This window comes from Eleutherodactylus coqui, chromosome 2, assembly GCF_035609145.1.
Source record: "Eleutherodactylus coqui strain aEleCoq1 chromosome 2, aEleCoq1.hap1, whole genome shotgun sequence".
NCBI lineage: Eukaryota > Metazoa > Chordata > Amphibia > Anura > Eleutherodactylidae > Eleutherodactylus > Eleutherodactylus coqui.
The window spans coordinates 123846911-123872778 of NC_089838.1; the positions used below are offsets into that span (position 1 = coordinate 123846911).

The 25868-nt window shown below is 41.0% G+C and overlaps 1 protein-coding gene across 1 annotated transcript in view; it reads left to right on the forward strand.

The window, feature by feature from the left end:
• Positions 1 to 25868, forward strand: part of METTL25 (methyltransferase like 25) — a 185590-nt gene that overhangs the window by 74823 nt on the left and 84899 nt on the right. The window contains exons 3-6 of the mRNA XM_066591488.1: positions 3656 to 3820; positions 14036 to 14142; positions 18997 to 19620; positions 22325 to 22472. Coding sequence (XP_066447585.1) covers positions 3656 to 3820; positions 14036 to 14142; positions 18997 to 19620; positions 22325 to 22472 — 1044 coding nt within the window. The remainder of the gene's footprint in view (positions 1 to 3655; positions 3821 to 14035; positions 14143 to 18996; positions 19621 to 22324; positions 22473 to 25868) is intronic.

The following is a 25868-nucleotide window of genomic DNA, read 5'->3' on the forward strand; positions in this document are numbered from 1 at the left end:
GGTGGGGATGACCATGGACGTTATAGTGTATGCACATGATTTTGATAAAGGGTATAATCAATTACAAAGAATTAGCCTATGGAGCTATAGTAATGGAGGATGGAGCTGTCTTTCACTGCAGTGCAGGAAAGCAGAGCTTCAGTTTAATACAGACTTTTCTAGTCATTCGGATAACTCCCTACATATCTTTTTCTCTCTGTCCACCTCCGTGGGTGTAACTGTATGCACAGTGTATTAATTCTGGTGATTGAGTTGGTAGATACTTGATATCCTGCTTTTCTTATTTGTTGCTAATTGATGGCAATGTATCTTTATATTCTTACTAAGGATTACATTTGTCTTCTCCAAACTGATCCTAAAATAGAAATAAGCTCTTCATGGGGAAACTTTCCCGTAACACGTATACTTAGAAGGTGCTAAAATGTCTAGTATCTAGTGTTTTGGTCCCGGAGGTAGTGGAATGATGAAGTCTGTATTAATACAATAACTTGATAGTTGTATAACAATCTGTTATGTATATCCTAATGGCGATCACGACTTGAAGTTTTTTCACGAACCAATACTGGTTTTAAAGAGAAAGCTTACACCTTAGGTTTTTCTCCCATATGTTGGCAGTTTAACAGCATCTTGTGCAGAGTCCTCCTTGTAAATTCATTGGGTTGTAATCGAGCCAGGACAGGCAATAAATTTCAACTTTGAGTTTCATCCGAGCCAGGTATTAAAATGTGCCTTGGAACCAGAAAAGGTAGATGTTTGGCCAAACATAAATTTAGAAGTAACACTTTCTATAAGATGCAATGCACAGAAAGTCCAAATGATCTATCTATGTGGTTTGAGACCTTTTCACAGCCAGCTCATTAAATTTCAGGCTTCTCACTCAATGGTAAACCAGAAAGTCAGGATGTTTCCCTACAGCATTAAATGAACCTAATCCAAATAATACTTAGCTGGAAGGAAAACACTTGGGCAGTAATGCATATAGCATGAAGCCCTTCAGCCTATTCCCTAACTATTTTCTTGGGTAGGTGAAATGTGTATCGTACCATACCGAAACCTATATTGGTGGACAATTTACTATGTTTCAAGGGATTTGTTTGCGACCTCAACTTTGTGTTATACTTTCCAGAGCCAAATACCAAATGTATTATTACAGGTGCATTTAGCCACTTAGACATGTGGGCACAGAAATACACATTAAGAAATTAAGGTGCCAGTGTGGTACTTTATACACCTCTTATGGCTGAACTAGATTACTGAGACTAGAAATGAATTAAAGCACATTTCCCCTCAAAATACAAAAAGGTAACTTATTGTGTTGGTTCCTGTCTCAATGTCCAAGTACTTGTATCATGGCACATGTAAGGTCCTATTTATATCATGGCTAGTGACTAAGTGGCATCCATAGACTTTTATATTAACTGCTTCGCAACCGTCTCCTGTAAAATGGGCTCTGCAGCGATCTGATTGCATCTGCCAGAGTGCATGGAACACTAAAAACAGGCTGTTACTAACAGCCTGTGGTTCGGGTAGTGTCATTGGGACTTAATTGGTTCAGGACCCGATGACATCATCAGAGTGACAAAAGAAAGATAAAATATCCCAATAAAAATATATAGGTGCACGTTAAACCATGGCTGCAACATACAGTAGAAGCAGAAACCAAAATGGCAACAGCACACAAAATAATTTTACTATCAGAGAAGCATTCTGAGAGGTAGGAACTCAGCTTTCCCAGGTTGAGATTTACCACCTGGTATTAGTATTAGGACCCATCTGAAAGCTTGGTCAGCTGGACGTTGCTAGATGGGCCAATGTAACTTGATCAAATTATATGCCAAGAAGCTTGCATTATTTAATGTGGTTAGAGTATTGATTATAGGTATGTATACCTCTGATAGTAAATTTATTTTGCGTGCTGTTGCCATTTTTGGTTTCATCATCAGAGTGACAGCCACTCGTAGTGCTGGCTGGTCGTTTGTGGCAGTAACAAACTTTCCTGGCATTTCTGCGCTGTAACAGCCTCTATCTCCCCCACTCTCCTGTCAGTGTGAGGTCGGAGGAGGAAGAAGCTGAAACACCAAAACATCACACATTAACCCCAAAATAACCCCTTCTATTACAATCACCTATAATATTTATTTAGTATAGGTGACTGTATAGAGTAGGGGTTTTTTTTGTTTTGTTTTTTTTAAATACCATAATTTATCTAGTAATACATTTATAAGAGTATGTTCACACATTTTGAATTTTGGTACGGATCCGGATCAAAATCCATAGTATTATATTTTGTGCTGATTTCATAGATGTTGAGAATCCACATAAAAACCTCTGTTGTAATCCAAATCAATGGTGTAATGCGGAATTTAATGCAGATTTTGGTGCAGATTTTCTGCTAAGGAAAATCCGCACCAATTTCACTACCCCTGAATGTACCCTTACATTAACTTATCACATCAATTAGTTATTCCATAATGTAATCATCAATACCATTTATATAAATTAATAAAGATAAATAGAAGTTAAAATCAACATATTTCAAAATAAAAATATATATATTAATAGTCTATTAAATTGCTCAAACATGCAACAGTTTTCAAAAGTGCTACTATAATAAATAAAAATATATGTGATTAGACAATGTGTGCAATATGTATATACATATTTGACATACTGCTGTAAAAAATGACAATTTTGAAAAAAAAATATTCCTCTACTTTGGTGTGTTTTAATTAATATATGCAAATCGTATGTACCTGTACTGCGGCAGGCCCATTGAAAGTGAATGGAGATATACTGTGTATGTGTGACTGCCGCTCCATTTAATCTCCTCACTGCGGAGAGTGCAGTAAGCCCGCGGTGAGGAGGACAGGGGGATTAGAAACCCGTTCTCAGGGGTAACTGTGGATAGGGGATAGCTTTAGTTTTTGGGATAGCCCCTTTAAGGGACTTTGGGCCTTTTGGACCTGAATGTTCTTAGCATTAATTATTTATGTAGTCTTTCCTTTTCTGACTATTTTTATGTGTAAAATGTTTTTTACAATTATTGATCAATTATATTTAAATTACGGTCAGCTCCTCCTGCGCTATAACATGATGCCTGCAGTTTGGATAGCATGCTCCAGCTGACAGGCTCCTTTTAAGAACTTACAGCTTGTTCCTGCAGCTCCCAACAAGAGATGAGTTCAGGTTATTCAGGAAGTGCTGCTAGCCCCGCCCACTGGGTAGGCGGGGCTTTAAAATAAACCTTCTAATAATAATCCCACTTGCTAGCACGTTGTGCCAATAAATTTAGGATTACAGCACTGCAATAGTATGCAGCCCCTCCTTCTGTTAGCCTCTGAGATGCCATAGTTGCACTGGCCACTGCCTCTAAAGAGTTAAACGATGAATACGGGCCTTTCCGTTCAGTAAGTACAGGATAAACTAACAAGACCTTCAGACCTGATCCCTGCTTCTTGTCATCAGTCTCACGCCCTGTGAGCTGCTGGGAGTACAGGGTCATCTGTGCTCCTGATCATCTCGTTTGGGGCCCCGGATGTTAAAGCCTAACGACCTCAGTGTATTTATCAAATGAGAATAATAGCTCCCCAATAGAGATACCAAGCTGCAGATACGTTATGGTGTGCAATCACTAACATGTCTGTCTTTCCTACAGAAGCCCCAGACACGTCCGCTATATTTTCTCCAGCAACCAACCAACTGGTGAACTTGGAATCATTTGTAGAAGCTGCTCAGTACAATTCACTCCTACACTTGGGGGTTTGCACTCCTGTTGAAGAAATATATGAAGCTTTTGCTTCACACAAAGCCAATAAGCTTGGTGAGTATTTAGTTTATTTCTGTCTAATTTTGCGCCTTAATGACAAGGTAATTTTTTTTTTATCATCACCTTCCAAAAACCATAACTTTTTAAAGTTTCCCATCAACATACCCGCGTGAGGGCTTGTTCTTTGTGGGACAACTTGCATTTTTTTAATGGCAGCACTGTTGAAGTCCTGGGAAAAAATGAAATTCCTCCATTGTTTTCTTAATAGTTTCTTAATGGTATTCACCATATGGATAAGTGATGTTACCTTTATTCTGTGGGCATTTGTTGGAATTTTTTTCACAATAAAAACACCTTAAAAAAAGCATTGCTGCATTCCAAGACCCATGAGGTTTTTATTTTTACATCATAAATACCTACACTGTCTAGGGTCTTGTTTTTGGTTGGATAAATTGTAGTTTCTATTGGTACCATTTTTGAGGCACGTGTGACTTTTTAATGAATTTTTATTGCATTTTTTTGGGCATACAAAGAAACAATGCAGTGTTCACTAGGTGATATAAATAATACGTAAAGTGTACTCTTTGGGTCAATACAGTTACGGGGATACCAAATTTATATTATATCTTTTTATTTTTTTACTGTTTTTACACAATAAAGAAAAGTCCCATAATATATTTATTTTCATTGCCAGTCAAGCCATGGGGGGTATTGAGCTATCGCGAGATGAGTTGTAGTTTCTATCAGTACTGTCTTGGGATAAATGCAGCTCTTTGTTCACCTTATGTTGTGTTTTTGTGAGATTGATGAATAAAAAATGGCAATTGGGGAATAGTTTTTTTTTCTTCTTTTTTTTTTTTTAGTTCACTGTGGGGGACAACAGACATTAATATTTTTATAGTATGAGTCATTACGAATCTGGTGATACCTTGCATTGCAGAGGAATGGCAGTATGTAAGGATCTAGGAAAAGATGCTTCCAAATTCCGTTATGGATATACAATTATGTAATAAAAAACAACCATGTCAGAAATGCAGACAGGATTACTTTAAGGCCATGGTCACACAGGGCGGATTCCCTACGGAAATGTCGCGGTTTGGCCGCAGCAAAAACCGCAACATTTCCGCCGGGAGAACCGCCGCGGAAAAAGCCGCTGCGGCTTTGAAGCGGCCTGGCCACTCGCTCTTCCGCTGTGGCTGGTGCTCCCATAGAGGAGAGCGCGGCCGCAGCGGGAAAAAAAAATAAACATGCTGCGTTCGGCAAATCCGCGCCGCGGTAGCAGCTTCTGCCGGCTTAGCCGCAGCGGATTTGCCATCCCGTGTGGACGAGATTTCTGAAAAATCTCGTCCACATGGCTGACTAATCCCAGGGTTAGCGGTCGCATGCGGATTTGCCGCGGCAAAATTCTGCACGAAATTTCCGCGGCAAATCCGCCCCGTGTGAACCCAGCCTTAAAGAGGACTCTTTTGATCTTCTGACATGTATATACTTTCATTCTCTATGAAATAACAATGCCAGAGCAACATTGTATTTTGCCATTGTTCTATTATTTCTCCCAAATATGTATACACAAATTTGCCCTATACACTCCCATGTCCCCATACACATTGCTGACAGTGTAAGGGTATATTTATACACCATAGATTTATTGCAGAAATTTCTGTGACTGTCAGATTTAGCTGTATGAGGCATTCAGAAATCGATGAACAGCCTGCTGAAACAATCCCATTCACATGTATAGAACAGCTTTTCATTCGTTAAAATTTCTGCAACAAATCTACTGTGTGTGTGAATATACCTGTATTCTGTGAACAGTGAAAGCATATCAACACGTGACGTGGGTGAGACTGCAAGAGGTTAACCTTTCTTGCTCACTCAATATTGGACTTGCCTTCTACTCAGGTTGCAAATTGAGCATAGATTATACCCCAGCACAGTCCATACACCCCAAAATTGATTCTGCCACTACTCAGGGAATGCGGGAGCCATTAGTCCTAAATACACTCTCATACTGCTCCCCAGCAGTCAAAGAGTTAACACCTCCGAAGGCTTAGGCTGAATTGCCGTGGAATTTCCGTGCAGAAAGTCCGCATGGCAATTCTGCCCACGGCTCCCCCGGTATTAGCCAGCTTAGTGGACGAGCTTTTGCAAAAATATCGTCCACACGCTGTGGCTAAGCCACACGAAAACTGACATGCACAGCGGAATTAAGTTCCACAGCATGTCAATTCTTTTCTCGTTTTTGCAGCGCCTCTCCCCTCTATGGGGAGAGAAAGCCGCAGTGGAATTCCCGACGGTGAAACTGCTCCAAAACCTGCGGCTAAAGGCCGCGGGTTTTGAAGCTGCGGTTATCCCTTGGAATTCTTGTAGTTTTTCGGTGCAGCCATTCTGCGAGACTTCCGCTGGAATTATGTCCCGTGTGACCCCAGCCATAAAGTAAGAAGGATCAAACTTATTAAAGTTTTAAGCTTTATAACAAAAAATGCAGTGCTCACAAAAATGATAAAAAAGAAGGCAAAATAAAAGGACCTACAACTAAATGCATAACTGGAAAATAAAATGGAGAAACACAGAGATGTACAACTTTCAGGGTGTTCTAAGGTCTCCCAATTCCGGAGGCTGGAATGAAGAAATGGAACCTATTTCAGCTTGGCTGGTCTCACATATATGAACATATGTTGTTTTATAGTTCCAATCCAGGACTCTGCTTTCAGAGTTCATTGATGAAATCTCTAGTTTAGGACTACTGAAGTAATAAGGGGTCAAATACCTTTAATATTCAGCAGCCCATTGCCATGGAACCCCCTGAGTAGAATGGGGAGGGGGGATGTTCACTTTGGACAAGCAAAGATCCATAAGCCTGTTCTTTTTCTTAGCCAGTAGAGCAAAATGTGATTGTTCCCAGCAGGAGAAGCCAAGTAATCTTATATCATATCTACAAGATTACTTGGTTTCTCCTGCTGGGAACAATCACATCCTTTCCTTTGAAGCTTGCAGAACATAGGTTTAGGTGTCAAACACAACACTCCTCCTCAAGGATGATGGCACCCCTCCCTCCCTGAGCTCCTTCCTGCAATAAACCTTTTGGCCAGTTCAAAGAGTTTAGAGGATAAAAGCATGTTAACCCTGTGGACCAAATATATACAGTCAATGTTAGATTTTCATCACACGTTGTAACACTAAATTATCAATGTGTTCATACATTTTCAGAAAAAAAATAACAGAGGAAAGACACAATGCCGAATTCTAAGAAAAGGGGCTTCAGAACTGCTATGTTAATCCCTTCTTACAATGTGTTGTATTTGTGCAACACTGTGATGACATGCTCAAGAGCTGTACTTATGCAAACTCTTGAGAGTCAGACATTACAGTAGGATTCTAAGGGTAAATTCTGCACACAGATGACATTATTATATCCCCTCCCCTCAAATTATATAAATACATTTTTTTTATTCTAAGGCGTCCTTAAATGTTGACATTTTTTGGTGAACTAAGGGTCAGTAGAGTAATACGAGGCTAAGAGTGTGGCCCAATGCACTCAGACTAGAAAGCCCATAGAAAAAAAGAGAAGGTACTCACTCAGGAGGGGGGAAAACACCCAACTAAGATAAGGCCAGGTGAAATGCCTCCCTAGATGGTCCCAGGTTGCCGTGTATAATCAAATACCAATGTTGGCTGGAGTACAAAATTCCAGTTTATTAAGGACCTACTCAATAAAAACCCAAGACTGGGGTTAGGCCTGGTGCAACACGTTTGAGCGTGAGTGAGTTTCCTTCTCAAGCACAAGTCTCATGTACTTGCTGCTCTCTCTGCCAACACATGAGGGATGTATGCAGTCCTCGTGCAGATGACAGGTGAACTACAACCCCCCTGCGGCCTCAGTTGCCATGAAATACGAACATCTAGCTTGACAGCAGTCGTGTGCGTACAGGACCTGTGATGATGTCACTGTCATATGATCAGAGTTGGAGCATGTAACTCTTTCTAACTGGGGATGAAAGACCTTTGATGACGTCACCGTCATGTGATAAGGGGCAGAGCATGTAAGTCACTCACAAACCTACTCCCTCACGCACACACTGACAGACAGGTCGTCGTTAGTAGTTGGATGAATTTCTCTGTAATCTGCTTTGGGAAACTAGAAGTGGTTGTCTCGTCAAAACAACCACTTTCAGGTTGTGCAGCCTGGGCAATCAGTTAATCACCGCGGGCACTGCTCCTCGCACCACCAGAAAGAGCTGATTTTGCTAGGAGAAGCCATGGCTAGCCAAACATTTTCCCTGCAGCATCCGCCGTATAGAGCAGCCCCCTGTTCTAACTTATAGAGGGATCCCTTGCTCACCCCCAACTTCCTCTGTGATGTCTCTATGCCATGACAGGGTTGACTTCATGAGATAACGCCTTGTAACGGCAAAGACCAACAGCTGAATGTGAATGATAAAGTGCGTTAAATATAACATTTTTGCATATTGTGTTCCTCTTTTACAGTTTTAAAAAGGTTATAGTATTCCTGCGTTAAGTAAGAATTTGAGTCAAGCCAGATATTTCCAGAAATTCTGATCTAGGCAAATTGGCCAGAGTATACATTTATAACTGTAGTGACTGTATGGAATCTTGTCTGCCGTCTCGCCCATTCATTTCCTCCAGAGGATCTTATTCCCTCCTAGCTATTTCTGCTGTGGGGACTTCCCAGGTTTACCTGTTTTATTAGTTATGCCGATTAGGTCATTTGAACTACTGAACTTTAAGCAATTGAATGAGATAATGAAAAGTATGTTTGCAACTTGCCCTTTGAGGTTAGGCAGCCATGTGCATCACTGTTAGAATTACACATAGATGTGGGATTATTTCTTATTAATTCCTTCCAGACAGCACATATTTAATCAGTACTCTGTGGCAGTCTTAATTAACTTGCAGTCCACCAGGAGCGTAACTAGGGTCCTATAACCTCAGAGCAAATTTTGAACTTGAACCTCCCCACCACCAGCTTGTTCGTCGCTGTGTGTGCCAAAGTGGCAATTCTAAGATTGTTTTGCACCCCCCGAAGATAAATTTAAAAATAATAAATAAAAAAAAAAATATTTATATATATATATATATATATATATATATATATATATATATATATTTATATTAGAATTTGCTGCACAGACATCTTTAGATCCTCGCTTTACTGGCACTATCCACACCTCTAGATAAACTTGCCTACTATAATACCCCAGCCAGTAATGATGGCTTGTTTAGTGCCTCACGTAGTAATAGTACCCACAAAGTGATAATGGCCCCCAAACAGGAATAGTGCCCCATGTAGGCCCCTGCATTTCATCTATATGCCCATAACATAATGTTCTTTCCTAGTCAGTGGTTCAAATTATGGTTTTCTTTACATTTAGTATATATTTTGGGAAAGATCCTGATGTACATGCTAAATCTGGCCATGGGGCTCCATTAGTCAGGGAGTGTCTTTTGGCCTCCATTTGGCCCGTATAGGTCAGTATACTGAAAAGGTATGGAATAGTGTAGTAGAGTATGCTATTTCATCCCATGGAGTCCTATAAAAATGGTATCGATTAAATGGATACCATATTAGTCTATGGGTAACGGATGCCATTGTATAGCATCTGTCAAACCAGTTTCACACTACACTTTGCCTTCTCCCTCACTCTTTATCTTGGGTTCTGTCTCACATGCCGAAAACGGCATTGGGATCAAACCATAGGTTTTAATGCAAGAGATTGAGACTACTTTGGTCCGGTTTCACAAAGTTTCAGTCTCCTGTCCAGTCAGTCTTTTTAGTTGTGTATACCTGTGACCATTGTGCTCCATGGTCACAGATCTACACAACTACATTGTGTACAGGCTGCGGGTACCCGCATCATCGCTAAGCGACAGTGTTGGAAATACAAACAAAAAAAGGTGTACTGCGCATGACCGTCTGTGTGAGTACACAGTTATGTGCAGTACATTACGAGGCCATAGGCAGCGCCATGGCCGGGCTCACAGCTGGGATCTGCTGCGGGCCTCTGCAAGCGGATTCCACATATGGCTGTGTGAACCCGGCGTTATTCATACACTTACCTCTAATACGTAATTTACAAGAACTCACAGAGGCAGTGGAATACCGAGAAAGACTTTTTTGGAAATATTCACTGAATGTATTCCTAAAACGTAACTTTTTTTTTTTTAAACTGTTTTTAATAAATAAATCAGGACAAACTTTGACATTGCAGTGTTATTTGCTGTTTTAGCATCATGAGTATATAAGTCATCCTGATTCACTTTTGCATAACATTTTTATATAACTGGGAGGGGTAGGGAGGTGGGGCGGGGGAAGGGAAAAAAAAAGGGGGGAGGGAAGTAGGGGGGGTCTAAAACGTAACTTTTATTAAATAGTATTTTAAAACCTCAGGGTGCCTTAAAGACACGACGTAACATAGACAAACATACACATACAAGGGCAGCTCTATATTGAGCTAGGAAAAAAAGCCCCATATGAGTGGATAGCTCATGTAACAAAAGGAAGGCACCTATATACGAAATTGGTATACGTTGGTGCCAACCAACAGTAGTACAGGGTTAATGACCGAAACCGTAGTGGAGCAACTCATAAATGTATAACAAATCTCTCAGAAGAGAACCCTGGACAAATGCCAGAGGTGTATGAGTTGTTTCACGAATATAATGTAATTCGTATTTGGTTCTTGGTTTAACCGGAACCGCGGTAAAGCAACTCATAGATATGAAAAAATTTTTCCTCAGAGGGGAATCCTGGACGAATGCCAGAACTGAATGAGTTGTTCCACGAAATGTAATTTAGTACGCATTAGTTCTTGGTTCACGAATGTGATTTAATTCGTATTTGGTTCTTGGTTCAACGCGTTTCCGTCAGAGAACTGACTTTATCAGGAACCTATTGTTGTGGAAGAGTAGTGCTAAGAATGGGTGCAATAACCCTAGCTAATGTAAAAGAGCAAGGCTGCCGTCACTTGGCGTAACACGGATGCAACGATACCACGAGGCCCGAAGGTAATGCTGTATGGGCTCGTGGACCGTGCACCCCTCTCTAATACTCCTGGAGGGTGGACAAATATCACCCAGACCAGTCGTCTAAAAGCACAGTCTGTGCAGACAGACAGTCACCCAAAGATAGTGGTTAACCAACAAGCCTTCAATAAAGCCGAAAAGTAGATACTTATAACCAGCCTATTCTAAAGTAACCATATTCAATACTGTTGCTAATAGGGCAAAATCCCCAGTAAAGATAGATAAAGTAGGAGCAAGAGAGCTAAGCAGCAGCACCTCCAGTCTACCATCCAGACTGGAGGTGCTGCTGCTTAGCTCTCTTGCTCCTGATGAAGTCAGTTCTCTGACGGAAACGCGTTGAACCAAGAACCAAATATGAATTAAATCACATTCGTGAACCAAGAACTATATGCGTACTAAATTACATTTCGTGGAACAACTCATTCAGTTCTGGCATTCGTCCAGGATTCCCCTCTGAGGAAAAATTTTTTCATATCTCTGAGTTGCTTTACCGCGGTTCCGGTTAAACCAAGAACCAAATACGAATTAAATTATATTCGTGAAACAACTCATACACCTCTGGCATTTGTCCAGGGTTCTCTTCTGAGAGATTTGTTATACATTTATGAGTTGCTCCACTATGGTTTCAGTCATTAACCCTGTACTACTGTTGGTTGGCACCAACGTATACCAATTTCGTATATAGGTGCCTTCCTTTTGTTACATGAGCTATCCACTCATATGGGGCTTTTTTTTCCTGGCATCTTTTTTTACTAGCTCAATATAGAGCTGCCCTTGTATGTGTATGTTTGTCTATGTTACGTCGTGTCATTGAGGCACCTTGGGGTTTTAAAATATTATTTATTAAAAGTTACGTTTTAGGAATATATTCAGTGAGTAATTTACAAGAAGCCCCGGGAACGCTCGCCTTTCTGTATTTCCAAGAGCAGCTTGCTGAGCGCCTTCTGTGTGAGCCCGCCGCACCTCAGCAAGCTTACGAAGCCTCACAGAGCGCCACTTTTTACACTCCGTCCCTGCCACTGTGGTCAGGAAATGCCCCCCAAAAAAGTATGACAGGAGGAGGAGGAATACCCGGTTTTATTGCCCCATGTGCCCATCCCAACCGGGCCTCCGTAATTACCCCTGACTTCAGATGTACCACATAGTTTACATTATTACTTTTATCTAAGATTTAGGGAATGCCAAAAAGGGCACAGAGGGCGGGAATTTTTTTTAGGGAGTCAATTTTTTTTCTGCACAAGTGATCAATGGGGCCTGTAATTTATTCAGTTGTGCCCTGAAATCCAACGTGTGTTCTCTCCATTATAAGCCTAGCTATGTGTCCTACAAGTAGATTAGGGCCACAATAGATATGTTTCTGAACACAGAACAAGCAGAGGGGTCAATTTTGGAGTGAAAGTCTTCATTCCTATGTGTGCTGTACAGAAAAAATGTTTTTAAAATAACACTATTACCAAAAAAATTAAAATCGTAATTTTTTTCTTCTGCTTTGCTTAGATTCATTCAAAAACTGTGGTGTAAAAATATGCAGTACACCCCTAGATGAATTCATTAAAGGGTCTAGTTTTCAAAATGGGGGCATTTGTGGGGGTTCTCTATCGTTTTAGCTGCTCAAGGGCTTTACAAGTGTGCAATGAGGACCTAAATCACCTTTAAACAAAATGTCTGTTCTGAAAGCCACAGGCTGCTCCTTTCGGTTCGGACCCCGTTGTGCATACAGATATAAGATTAGGGCCACAATGGGGAGATTTCTGAACACAGGACAAACAGGGGTATCCATTTTGGCGTGCAAGTCCTCATTCATATGTGTGCTGTACAAAAAAACTGTTTTTAAAATCACACAATTTGCAAAAAAATGAAAATCGTAATTTTTTCTTTCTGCTTGGCTTAGATTCATTCAAAAACCCTGGGGTCAATATACGCAGTACACCCCTAGATGAATTTGTTACGGGGTCTAGGTTTCAAAATCTGGTCATTTGGGGGGGGTTCTCTATTGTTTTGGCCACTCAAGGGCTCTACCAGTGTGCTATGGGGCCTAAAATGTCTTCAAACAAAATGTCTGTTCAGAAAGCCACCTCCTTTTGGTTTTGACCCCGTAGTGCATACAGACAGACATATTAGGGCCACAATGGGTATGTTTCTGAACACAGAACAAATAGGGGGATCCATTTTGGGGTGTAAATCCTCATTTTCACCTGCACTATAGAAAGAAAAAACTGTCTGTAAAATGAAGTATTTGCAAAAATATGAAATTTTATTTTTTCTCCTCTAAATTGCATTAATTCCTGAAAAAAATTGCGGTCAAAAAACTCATGATACCCCACAGTGAATACGTTAAGGGGTGTATTTATCATTCTGACACCTATGAGCCTTTGCAATCTTGTTTTCCTGCACCAAGCCAAAGTGTTCCTCAAAATGTTGATCAATGTTAAATTTGTACGGCTCCTAAATGGTTAAAAAAAATGAAAGTTTTTCAAATGTGTGTCAAGAATAGAATAAACAGATTGAAATATATATCTTTTCAAAAATTTGTACAGTATGTTTGTATATATTTGAGATATTGCAATTGAAAGTGTGAAAAAATGACATTTTTTTCAAAATTTTGGCGTTTTTAATAAATATACATAAATTCTATCAGTCTTTTTTTACCACCTAAATGAAGTACAGTATGTGACAAAAAACAATGTCAGAATCACCTGCATATGCAAAACCTTTACGGAGTTATTCTATGTTAAAGTGAGACATGTCAGATTTACAAAATTTGGCTCCGTCACTAAGAGGTTAAAGAAGGCCGCACCCATATGTTGGCTGACAGCTTTCTCCCGTTTTGTGTATAGGAAGAGAGCTGTCAGTCTACATGCTGCAGACGGGGAGACGTCGGCCCACCTCTTTGACTCGGAGCTCTGTTCCAAATCAAACCTCAAAGTGTGTTTACTCTGAAGCGCTGCATTGTTTCAGAATAACATATACATAGGTTCAATAGACATACCTGCCCTGGGTTCATGCTACACGTGGTTCAGGCAGCATTAACCCGGAGACCAAATCCCTTTAATGTTATGATTGTTGTTATATTTACTATTTTCTGATGCATTTAAATAATAATCATATTGAAAAAAAACAATCCTGTGAAAAAGGAGTTGTTGTTTTTTTTAATAAAATTAAAATTTTTTTTTATAGCTTTACTATTTTTTAATAACATTACTATTTTGTTCTTTTATATACTAGACAAAGAAACGAAAACTGACCAGTTCATGAATGATAAAAAGTCCCATGAAGTTTTTATAATGTCTCAGTTTGTAGAAGCCCTTGCAAATGTTTATGGCGTTAAACAGGTAAATTGATACACTGTAAGTTTCATATTGCATTAACCCTGGGTGGATGGGTAAGGGGGGGCATGCGTATTCCATCGCTACAATACAACCTCTTTAATAGTTATCATTACCCAATGTATACTTCTGACACAACAGCTATAAAGTGGCATACGTCATCCACTACACTCTTCACACTGTATTAACCCATTAAGGACCAAACACAGTAAATTTACGGCACTTGGTCCCGGCCTTTAATCCCCGCCGAAAGTAAAAATACGGTGCGGGATTAAAGCCCCTGCTTCTGCAATCAAACAGACGCAGGTCAGCTGTCAACTTTTAGTCACAGCTGGGAATCCTCAAGGAGAAGCCAGGAGCAGTTTTTATTAGAAATGAGCGAGCACCCAAATGCTCGGGTCCGCGTCATTCAAGTTGAGCTTTTTGGAAAATTCGAGAGCCCTACTCGAGTAACGAACCCCATTGACTACAATGGAAGACTCGAGCATTTTTGTATGTGGGACGCCAGGTCCCGAGCTTTTTTTTTTCTAGGTTCGCTCTCCCTCTCCCTTTCTCTCTCTCTCCCTCTCTCTCCCTCCCTGCCTGCCTAAAAATTTACCATTGGTGCGCGCTGCGGAGGGGAGGAGCCAAAAAATGGGGCAGGGTAGAACACGGCGTGATGCTCGTTCGAGTAATGAGCACCATCGGGTATGCTAATACTCGAACGAGCATCAAGCTCGGCAGAGTACGTTCGCTCAACTCTAGTTTTTATCCCATTCTGCCTTCTCCTTTCCCTAGTACACAGCGCTCAATGAGTGCTGTGTACTAAGAAGTGAAAGTGGAAGTGCTTCTTCCACTACGCGAGCAGACGGTCACGTGACCGCCAGGATCCTCTTTTACAGCAGAGCTGCAGGGTCCTTACTGACCCTGATCAGCTCTGCTATTGTCACTACAGGGGTTGTTTTCCCCTGTAACTGGGGTCCCTATGGATGCCTCAGCTACAGTAGGAGAATGTCAAATAAAAAAAAAATAAAAAACATGTGAATGTCCCCCAGAGGTCTTACATGACGTCATGGGGGACACAGATAGTAAAAAATATAATTACATAAATAAGTAAAACAAAATTACAGAATAAAATAAAAATATATACATAAAAAAGAAAATAACCCAAAGCCGACGCCAACCAAACCCGTCGTCATATGCACCCTATAATCCAAAACCATACATATTATATATCAAAACGTCCGAAACAAAATGAGGAACCCATTTCCATATTTTATTTTAGCCTAAATTTGAAAATTAAAAAAAAAATAATGCTAAATGCTAAACAATTTTTTTTTTTTTAGCTTTTTACCCCCCAGTAAAACTGAAAAAAAAAATAATGAAAAAGATATTAAAAAAATAGCCCTATATGTCACGGAAAAAAAAAATGCTGCAAAAATAATTTTGGTCGCTGAAGGAAAAAAAAGGGCAGTTAAACCACCACATGGGTAAAATCCCTTAAAAGTGTCTGGTCCTTAAGGTGCAAAACAGCCTGGTCCTTAAGGGGTTAAAAAAAACATTAACTACAGTTCGTTTTTTGGTTTTGTGGCCCTTACTGTAGGAAAGGGGACCTATGGCTGTGTTTGGCATATGTGCTTGAACCGAACAGAGGCCTATGGTGTACTTTTAAGAACATTCCATGATGCTCGCATGCAAACATTCTGTCTGTAGGTTTATGGTCTAGCATCTATGTTTTGTACCAGGATTGTAGAATGGTTTCTGCTTTCAGTAGATTTCACCAAACCATAAAGTATATTCATATTTAACCAGCTGATTTAGTGATGTCACAGTTTTCTATGCGGCATAGGAAATTAAAGAAGTTGTCTCTAGGGTATGCATGCAGCTGGAATCAAGGGAGAAATGAATCTCATAATTCACAGCGCTGTGATAGAGCCCGCACAATTCTCCCCAACCCAGCTTTAATCGAATGCTCACTGTTTCAAATTGGTGCGAATGTTTCCATAATAAATTTAGATAAATAGATTCAGATGTTCCTCTTATTGTCGGGCTGCACCCTCTGTACAGAATATTTGTGGACTAAAGAACACTTTGAAATTTCACTCATTATAAAGATTGCGTTGATGTGGTTTTTGGAGATTTTTTATCTTTGAGGCGTTTTACCTCTTTATATAGCATTAAATATATAACACACAGGTGCATGCTATTCGCTTCTATTGATTTGCCTATGAAACGCTCAAATCCTTTTTCCTCCAGCAAATAAACTTTTTATATCTAAGGGAAATAAAGGCTACCAGGCTGCAGAAACGCCCTTGGTTATGGAGAGCTGTGTTTGTTTTCGCTCCTTTTGCAAGTTGAGCTAAGTTGAAATTGTAAATCCAGAAGAGGGACTGTTAAGAATTTGTTGCCAAATTAGTCCATAAAACTGTGTAAAAATAGATTTAATTAAAAATATGGAGCCCTGACATCTTGACACATGTTTTACACCCATTCACATGTCCTTTGGGCACCATTTTTTAGCCTTGTGGTTTAAAATTATAGAAGCGTAATGAATTTTTCACTACTCTGTACTACACCAGAGTAACTTTGATCTCTAATGGTCGGCATGGAAATGTTTTTTTTGTTGTGGTCTTTTACTGGCTCTTGTAGAAATGGCTTTGTGGGGTAGCAATATTTCTTCTCAAATGAATTGTGTTATAGATGCTGTAGCTATAGCCAATGTAGACATAATAGGGAAATCATTAAATAATCAAAAGTGTTCAGTGTTCTTATGTACTGTCAGATAAGGAGAAATTTCTTCTGTTTCTGGGAGCCACACTGAAAAAGTTTCAAGCCAACAAAGGTGTAGTCTGATGCCAGATCTAATATTGTCCATGCACAAGCCTTGGTCTTAGTAGTGCGTATTCATTAACCCAAGCCTCGACTAGTTCCGGCACTTTGTCAAGTCACTACAGCTGCTATTTTGGCATTTCTTCTCACCCTGTATACATTTTTTCCCTTTTCTGTTAGGGTATTTGTTTGACTACTACACCATTGCTATATATGTTAATCTGGCATATACCCCAGGAAAATTTGAGGATATGCTACCCCTTTTCACAATAGTCTGGCTACTTTTTGTTTTGAATGCATGCTTTTTTTTGTAAAAACCATAATTTTTTGTTGTGTTAATCAGTTATCCAAACTTTATACACTGAATAATTACTGCATTAGGGACAGCTGTTGCTTGACGTCTTGTGACCAGTAACACGGTATCATGTAATGACCGCGTGACATACTGCTCTCAGATGATGTGTCGACTTCTCCTCTGCGAGGCAGAAGGCAACATTTAGCAGACATGGATAAACGTAGTGACTTTGACCGTTGATAATTGTTGGTGTCCAGGGCTGTGGTGCCAGTATTTCTAAAAAAGTCGTACTTGTTGGCTTTCCTACACCACGGTATTGAGAGTGTACCAATACTGGTTGAACCATAGACAGATATCAGACAGAAGACCACACAGCTGCAGGCCATGTGTGGTTGATCCTAGGTTCGAGGATCAAATGGCATGACTGGTATCCCAACAGTGATGTGCCGCAGCAGACTGCAGCACAGCAATGGGTAAGTTAGACAAACTTTGACAATGATCCTGCGGTGTATTTTGTATCAACTGAGTTTCAATAACTGAAGACCGACAAGGGTGCCCCTGAAGATCCTGCATCATTTCCAACATCTCACATGGGTCCAGAAAAGACAGCAATGGACCTTGTAGACATGGCAGAAGGTTGTCTAGAATGATGAGTCCTGTTACCTGCTGAACAACATAGATGGTGGGTCTGTATTTGCCATAACGTATCCCATGGGTGCACTATTGGAATTCAGCAGACTTGTGGTGGTGTCATAATCTGGGGAGTGTTTTCCTGGAATGGCCTAGGATCGTTGGTCATTATACCACAATCCTTGAACGGTGAACACTACAGAGACCTGTTAGCTGTCCATCTGCACCCATATATTTAGGAAGTCTTCCCTGAACCAGTGTTATCTTTTTAGCAGGATAATTCTTTATGTCATCAAGCTTGGATCACTAGGGAGTGGTTGGAATAACATGGCAATGAATCCTCCACACCGTCTTGGCCCCCAAAGTCACTGGACTTGAACATATTCGGGATATGTAGGAAAGGGCTGTGAGATGATCTCCCACCTAACTCCAAAATGTGCACCAACTGACAGAGCTGCTGTAGCGGGCATGGGTCGAGTTGAGTATGAAGGATATTTGCCTCCTGTGGAATCCGTTCCATGACATGTGAAAGTCATGACTGCCTAAAAAGATTGACCAGCCCATTATTAAGTAGGTGTTCCTAATGCTGTAATCGCTCAGTGTATTTTCTTAAACTAGAACTATTCCTCTAAACCACTAGTCGTAGATTGCAGTCTAACCTAACTGAAATTTAGAAGGTAGCTGGACTATTATGAAAAGGGTTAGTAGAACGCTGATGCTTGCCATACAGTTGCATATTTCAGGAACTGCACCCCCTCGTAAAAATAAAAGTTTATGTTGTATACTGTTTTTTGCAAGATCAACTCTGCTTTAAAAAAAAAAAAAAAGTATGCCAATGTACAAAATACCCCAAATCTGTGGATATGTTTGATGTATACGACAGGATTGTTTCCTGGCACACACCCCAGATGTACACCACAAGCATGGTGTGAACAGATCCTCACAATTGCATACAATAAGTGGCCTCTGTAGGCTTTCCTTTCATATTTCATTATGACTGCTTTATAATTACATAGCACACATACATTGTAGTCCAAATAAGCTGAGCCTAATAAGTATTACATTACAGCACTGCTGTTGATTTAGTTACTATGCTTTACCAGTTTTCTTTTTTTTTCTTTCTTTAGGTCATAGACTTGGGAGCTGGAAAAGGTTATTTAAGTTCATATTTATCCATGCGTTATGACCTAAACGTTTATGGGATTGACTCTTCTCATACCAATACAGATGGAGCCAACGAGAGAAACCGGAAATTGAAAAAATATTGGCAAGTCTATAAAACTAATGCCAGAACCACTTCAAAGGCAAAGAAATCTGACCAGAACAAAGAAGGTTTATTGCCAAAGAACTCTTGTCAAGATGTTAATGCTGATCAAGACTTTTCAAGACCGAGGAGTGATATAAGATGTTCAAGATTGTCCAATTCAGAATTATTTATCGATGCTAATAGCCTGTTTTCAGACTCCTCCAAGTTGACAAGTAGTCCGGAAGACATTCAGGAGGTGGAGAAGGCACAGACTGACAGTTCCTCGGACTCTGCAGTTTCCTTTTTGGACATCTTGCCTGCTGGAGCTGTTGAGGTGTCCTCAATGTCACAAAGTATGAGCAGAGTTCTCAGTGAAGAAGAAAAACAGCAAAGGAAGATGGAGAACATCAAGGCTAAAAAACTTAGAGAGTCCCATGTTTATTCACCCCTCACTTCCCATGTCACCGCTGACACCGAACTTCATGACATAATTGCTGATCTAGAGGTTATCTTTCTTTAATCTTCCCTCATATGTATAAGCAGCTGTCATTTGTCTATGATATCCGGAGAATACACTCTAATTGATTTCATAGTACAGGAGGTTTACATTTCTTTTTTGTTCTCTGCATTTCTTTAATGGCATTAGATGTGCCGTGATTGCTGCTATATTTTCTTGCTCATTCCCACATAACTGATAGATGTAGTGATTTAGATGTAATATATACAAAAATACTTTCAAATCATGCAAGTATTTTATACCTTATTTTTTCAATGCACGTTGCAAACGAACAGTTTAAAGGGACATCTCATCCTAAAGCACTCATCACTGGCACTATCCATTGTATAGGTGATAAAGGTTATCAGTGGTGGTTCAACTGCTGGGACCCTCACCATCCGCTGGGAAGGGGGACACTAGTCCCCTCGTCCCCACACACACAACAGTGGCACAGGCAGAAAAATCACAGCATGTCCTATTTTTGGAAAAAACATGCGTGAAACTCTCATATACAGCTATGCAATATGTTTTACATGCAGCAGTCGTAGAAAAAATGCAGGTTTACAAGTGTCATATGGGTCTGAGCTTCTAGGACCAATATTGCACTCTCCCCTGTAAAAATACACCCTTAATCTGTAATCTTTAATACTGGATATTATATATTACAGATTTTACATGGTTTTGTCCACAAAATAATAAACTTAAAGAAGAACCCAATAGGCACATGGAATACAGGTTAAAACGAACACTATACACCCATCAGCCATAACACTAAAGCGCTTACCAGTGAGGCGGGAAGTGAACAGCCACTTCTTGAAGTTGATGTGCAAAAAGCAGAAAACCATTCTCAAACATAAGGATCTAAGCGACAAGGGCCAAATTGTGATCCCTGATTTAGACCGTCTCTAAAATCGTCTTAATTGGTAGTACCAACAAAAGTGGTCCAAGGAAGAACAAGAGGTGAACCTGTGGTGCCCAAGGATCATTGGTGTTCATGGGGAGCAAAGTCTGGAACATTTGGTCCAATCACACAGAAGAGCTGCTTTATCACAAATTACTGAAAAATTTAGTGTTGACTATCAGAGAAAGTTGTCAGAACACACATTGAGTGCTCCACAGCTTGCTGTGCATGGGGTTTACGTAGATGCAGGCAGGTCATGTGTGCCCATGTTGACCCTGTCCACCAACAAAAGTACCTGAATTGAGTATGTGTTCAATCAGGACTGCACCATGGAGCAATGGAATAAGGGGCCCTGGTATGATGAATCATCTTCTCTTTTACATCATGGCACCAGGATGTGCTTTAAGGGCTCCTTCACCCTAGCAAGAAAATCGTGCGAGATTTGTACGTTGCGAGACACACTGATCTCACTCAAATATGAAATCCATTCTTTTGAATGGGTTCATTCATATTTGCGATGTTTTCCTGCATAGCACTGCGTTGTGATGCGATACAGAGAACAAATCGCAGCATGTCATTTCTGTTAGCCATAGCGCCCATTGTGCCGGCCCCATTGAAATCAATGTGAGAAGATCACAAAACACCCTGTGGGGCTGAAGGAATCCCCCATAACAAGGAGAGAGAGGGGGCAGAGCTACAGGGGATCTCCTAGAGATCTCCCCATATTTGGAGATTTAGGTGGCGGGGCTAGAGGGATTTACCAGGGCTTCCACGAGAGCGGAGGCGAGGCTAGAGGGCGTTCTCATAGTGATTCCTCTCTAGCTAAGAGGGGGTGGGGCTAGAGAATCCACCCTTTATCCTTGCCTCTTGGCTTTAGAGGAATCACTATGAGAACCCCTCTATAGCCCTGCCCTCTCTCACCCCCGCTCTCGGAGAAGCCCTATCCCTCTAAATATGGGTAGATCTCTAGGAGATCGCCTGTAGCTCCACCCTCCTCTTTATGGGGGATTCCTTTAGCCCCGCAGAGATGCAAGGCTGTTTCTATGTGAAATCACCTTGCATTCAGGGCTTTTCAGAAACATTAAGAGTGAATCACAGCCCAATATTACTCTTGCCAGTGTGCAGGAACCGTAAGTCAGTGGAGGTAGTGTGATGCTCTGAGCAATGTTCTCTTAGTAAACCTAGGGTCCCGGTATGTATATGGATATTACTTTGACACGTATCACCTAGCTAAATATTGTTGCAAACCAGGTACAATCCTACGTGGCAGTGGTATTCCCTCATGGCTGTGCTCTGTGTCAGCAGGATAATGCACCCTGTCACACTGTAAAGATTATTCGGGAATGGTTTGAGCAACAGCTGGCTGCAGAGAACAAGCGGCTCGCCGCTTGTCCGTTGCATCCTCCGCTGGGAGGGCTCAGGTGAATAACAGCCGGGCGCTCCCAGCGGGGAACAGCTGGATGCAGAGAACAAGCGGCTCGCCGCTTGTCCGTTGCATCCTCCGCTGGGAGGGCTCAGGTGAATAACAGCCGGGCGCTCCCAGCGGGGAACAGCTGGATGCAGAGAACAAGCGGCTCCCCGCTTGTCTTCTGTTTTCCCTGTTGGGAGCGCAAGGTGATCGCTCAGCGTTTGAGGGATCACCTTGTGTAAATGGACACAACGATTATCGCTCAAAAGTAGCTCAAAAATCCTCTTTTGAGCGATAATCGTTGTGTCTAAATAGGCCATTACTTTTATAAAAATATTCTCCTACCTTCATAACAGGGCGGATACTGCATGCTTTCTAAGAAAATGTTTTTTCTTTTGCCTTAGGATTCCATTATGGTTGGACTGCACACATGTGGTGATCTTGCCCCAAACACTCTTCGGATTTTTTCCTCAAAACCAGAAATTAAGGCAGTCTGCAGTGTTGGTTGCTGTTATCACTTTCTTTCAGAACAGTTTGAGCACCTAGAAGAAGGTAGAGTATAAACTGCTCAGGGGACAATAATACTGGTTATGGTGTAATGCCGTTAATGTACTTATACTGTAAAGAGATTATCATGATGTCCTATGTCTTTAAAGTGCCACTCCAGCAAAAACACATTTTTCCATTCCTGCCCCCCTCACCTGATTGTCTGTCACATCCTGGAGGTTTCCTATATATGTTGTAGTCACTTCCATGCAGTGCAGCCTGCTAACTAACACTTATCAGACACCAGCTTGATTTGTATATTTCTCCCTGCTTTCTCGTCTATGCTGGGCTAACAGTCCCTTGATGCATCAGTACGCCATCAATTAGAGCCATTACCATCTCTGCCTGCTGGGAGAAAAGTATGATTATTTTTACCCTCTATATTCTGTTAAATATAATAAAAACCATAAATATACAGTCAGGGGAGGATGAGCGATCATCGTTTTGATTATAACTGTGTGACAGGAGCCACTAATCCGCAGTAACTGTGATAGAAGTATCTACCCTCCATAAAGAGCCCTTCTGGTTCTGTCCATGCAGTTTCACCATGCAGAAAGTTTTGGTGACTGAAATAGTGACAACTGGAGAGATCAGAAACACAGGTAAATCCTCGGCAGTTACAGAGAGATCACATGACCCATCTGAAGAGAAGGATTCTGATAGTAAAGAATAACTGACCAAGGTAATACTAGCTGACTCCTACACAGCGGATATAAAAAGTCTACACACCCCTGTTAAAATGTCAGGTTTTTGTTATGATGAATCATTTCAGATTTATTTTCACCTTCAGTATGACCCGTTATCACTATAATTCCATTGAAAAACAAGCTGGAATTATTTAGGGTGGAAAAAGAAAAATGAAAAAAAACTAAAATAATGTGGTTGCATAAGTGTTCACACCTTCTTATATTTGGGGATGTGGTTGTGTTCAGCCATCGTGTTCTTTGGCGGCCGGGTCTTCTTTTGCCACTGATCTGTCCAAGCATTATAGGTTTTTCTAGCCTGCATTACATGGCCAAAATACGTTAGCTGGGTCATCTTGCCATCCAGTGATATGTTGGGTGTTGTACGATCCAGGACTTCTCTGTTTGTTACTCTCGCCATCCAGGGCATACGCAGCAGCTATCTCCATCACCAAGGCTCAAACGCATCAATCCTCCTATCAGCTTTTTTCGCAGTCCAGCTTTCACATCCATACATGGCTATAAGGAAAACGGTGGTTTGCACTTTCTTGCTATTAGTTGCTATGCTGATATCACTACTTCTACAGATTTGGTCCATGTGTTTAGCATTGCGTTTCGCCCCAATGCTATCCTACGTCTTATCTCTGGCTTAGATTCCCCAGCTTAGTCAATTTTTGAGCCAAGGAAGATGGAGTCTCGTAGGCATTCTATGACCTCACTGTTGATTTTGATTTGAATTTGCCCATTTTTTGCAGTTTTAGTTTTTAAATTCAGGTAGAGGCCCATTTTTTCACTTTCAGTTTTAATCTTACATATCAGCTGCTTCAGACGAGCTTCTGTTTCTGCAAGCAGAGTTGTGTCATCCGCATAGCAGATATTGTTGATGTTTCTGCCACCTATTTTCACCCCGATTGCCAATTTGTCTAGGTCCATTTTCCGCAATATCACTGCCGCATATAGGTTAAACAAGAAGGGTGAGAGGATGCAGCCCTGTTGGACGCCTTTGCCAATCCCAAACCAATCTGTGTCCCCATACTGTGTTCTCACAGTAGCTTCTTGACTGGCATAAGGTAATCTCTTTAACCTCAATACATCTTGATTGGCCTTTACTTCTCAGTCTACATTTTTTAAAGGGGTTGTCCCGCGAAAGCAAGTGGGTCTATACACTTCTGTATGGCCATATTAATGCACTTTGTAATGTACATCGTGCATTAATTATGAGCCATACAGAAGTTATCAAAAGTTATTCACTTACCTGCTCCGTTGCTAGCGTCCTCGTCTCCATGGTTGCCGTCTAATTTTCGCTGTCTAATGGCCAAATTAGACGCGCTTGCGCAGTCCGGGTCTTCTTCTCTTCTCAATGGGGCTCCGTGTAGCTCCGCCCCGTCACGTGCCGATTCCAGCCAATCAGGAGGCTGGAATCGGCAATGGACCGCACAGAAGCCCTGCGGTCCACGGAGGTAGAAGATCCCGGCGGCCATCTTCAACCGGTAAGTAAGAAGTCACCGGAGCGCGGGGATTCGGGTAAGCGCTGTGCGGTGTTCTTTTTTTAACCCCTGCATCGGGGTTGTCTCGCGCCGAACGGGGGGGGGGGGGGGGGGGGTTGAAAAAAAAAAAAACGTTTCGGCGCGGGACAACCCCTTTAAGACTTTGTCTTTGTACCACTCCTTAGGTCTTTCCTGAATTATTTTCTGTTGTGTTGTAGTCGTATTAAAAATGATTCTGCAGTGTTTATGTTCCTGCTTTAAGACATTCATCTTCATGCTGACGCCAGGGCTGTTCATTTATTCTGATCTTTTTGATATATTAAGATGTTTGTGGTTGTTTTAGTCTTCACAAACTGTATTGATTGGCATAGTTGATGAATCTTACCCAATTTCTTCTATTGATTGTTATGTTGACATTCAGTTTATCATGCTGCTCTCCACACTACAAACTAGATATTTTCTAGTATTTTCACACCGTTGTGTGGTTTATAGCTCAGTAAAAGCTTTGTCTTTTGATTAGAGTGCAGAATGTAGTTTGGCCGCATTTCTATTTAGTCTTGTTCCAAAGATTATTCACATCTGTGTCCCTTTATGCAGATATATTTCGTATTGATTGGGAGAGTTCTGGGTATAATGGTCAATGTGCTGAAGGAAGTTTTATATGTTCCTGTTTCCACGGACAGTGCCTTTATGCCTGCCATCGGGGTGAACAATAATCAAGCCATTTTCAATTTGTACCTGAAAGATTCTTGGTTTTCTCACATGGGTCTTCCTACGTCTTTTGAAATGAAACACAATGGAGTAAATATATTAATACTGGCATTTCAAATGCTGGTCTTAATATTATCCACGTTGCCGCATGATGCATCTAATATATGAAGAGACACATGCCCACATAGAAATGTCCACCACTAGATTCTGGCATAGACTATACATAAATGGAATGTGGTGGCTTTGCCCCCTTCATCAAGCCTTTCCACTTTTCAGAAAGGTGGTGTGAGCTGGTGCACCTGCTAAAGAGATGCTACATTTTTTGCACAAGCAGGACTTGCACAAAACTTTGCGACTTGTTTTTACACCAAGAATCTGCCGTAAATAGTTTAATAAGTTCCCCTCAGTGTTTGTCGAAGCCTTACCTAAAGGAGAATACATTCACTGAAGGCTGCCAGACTCTTGACTTGCTGCATGCTGAGAAACACAGCAGTAGTGAATATTACTATTTAACGCTAAAG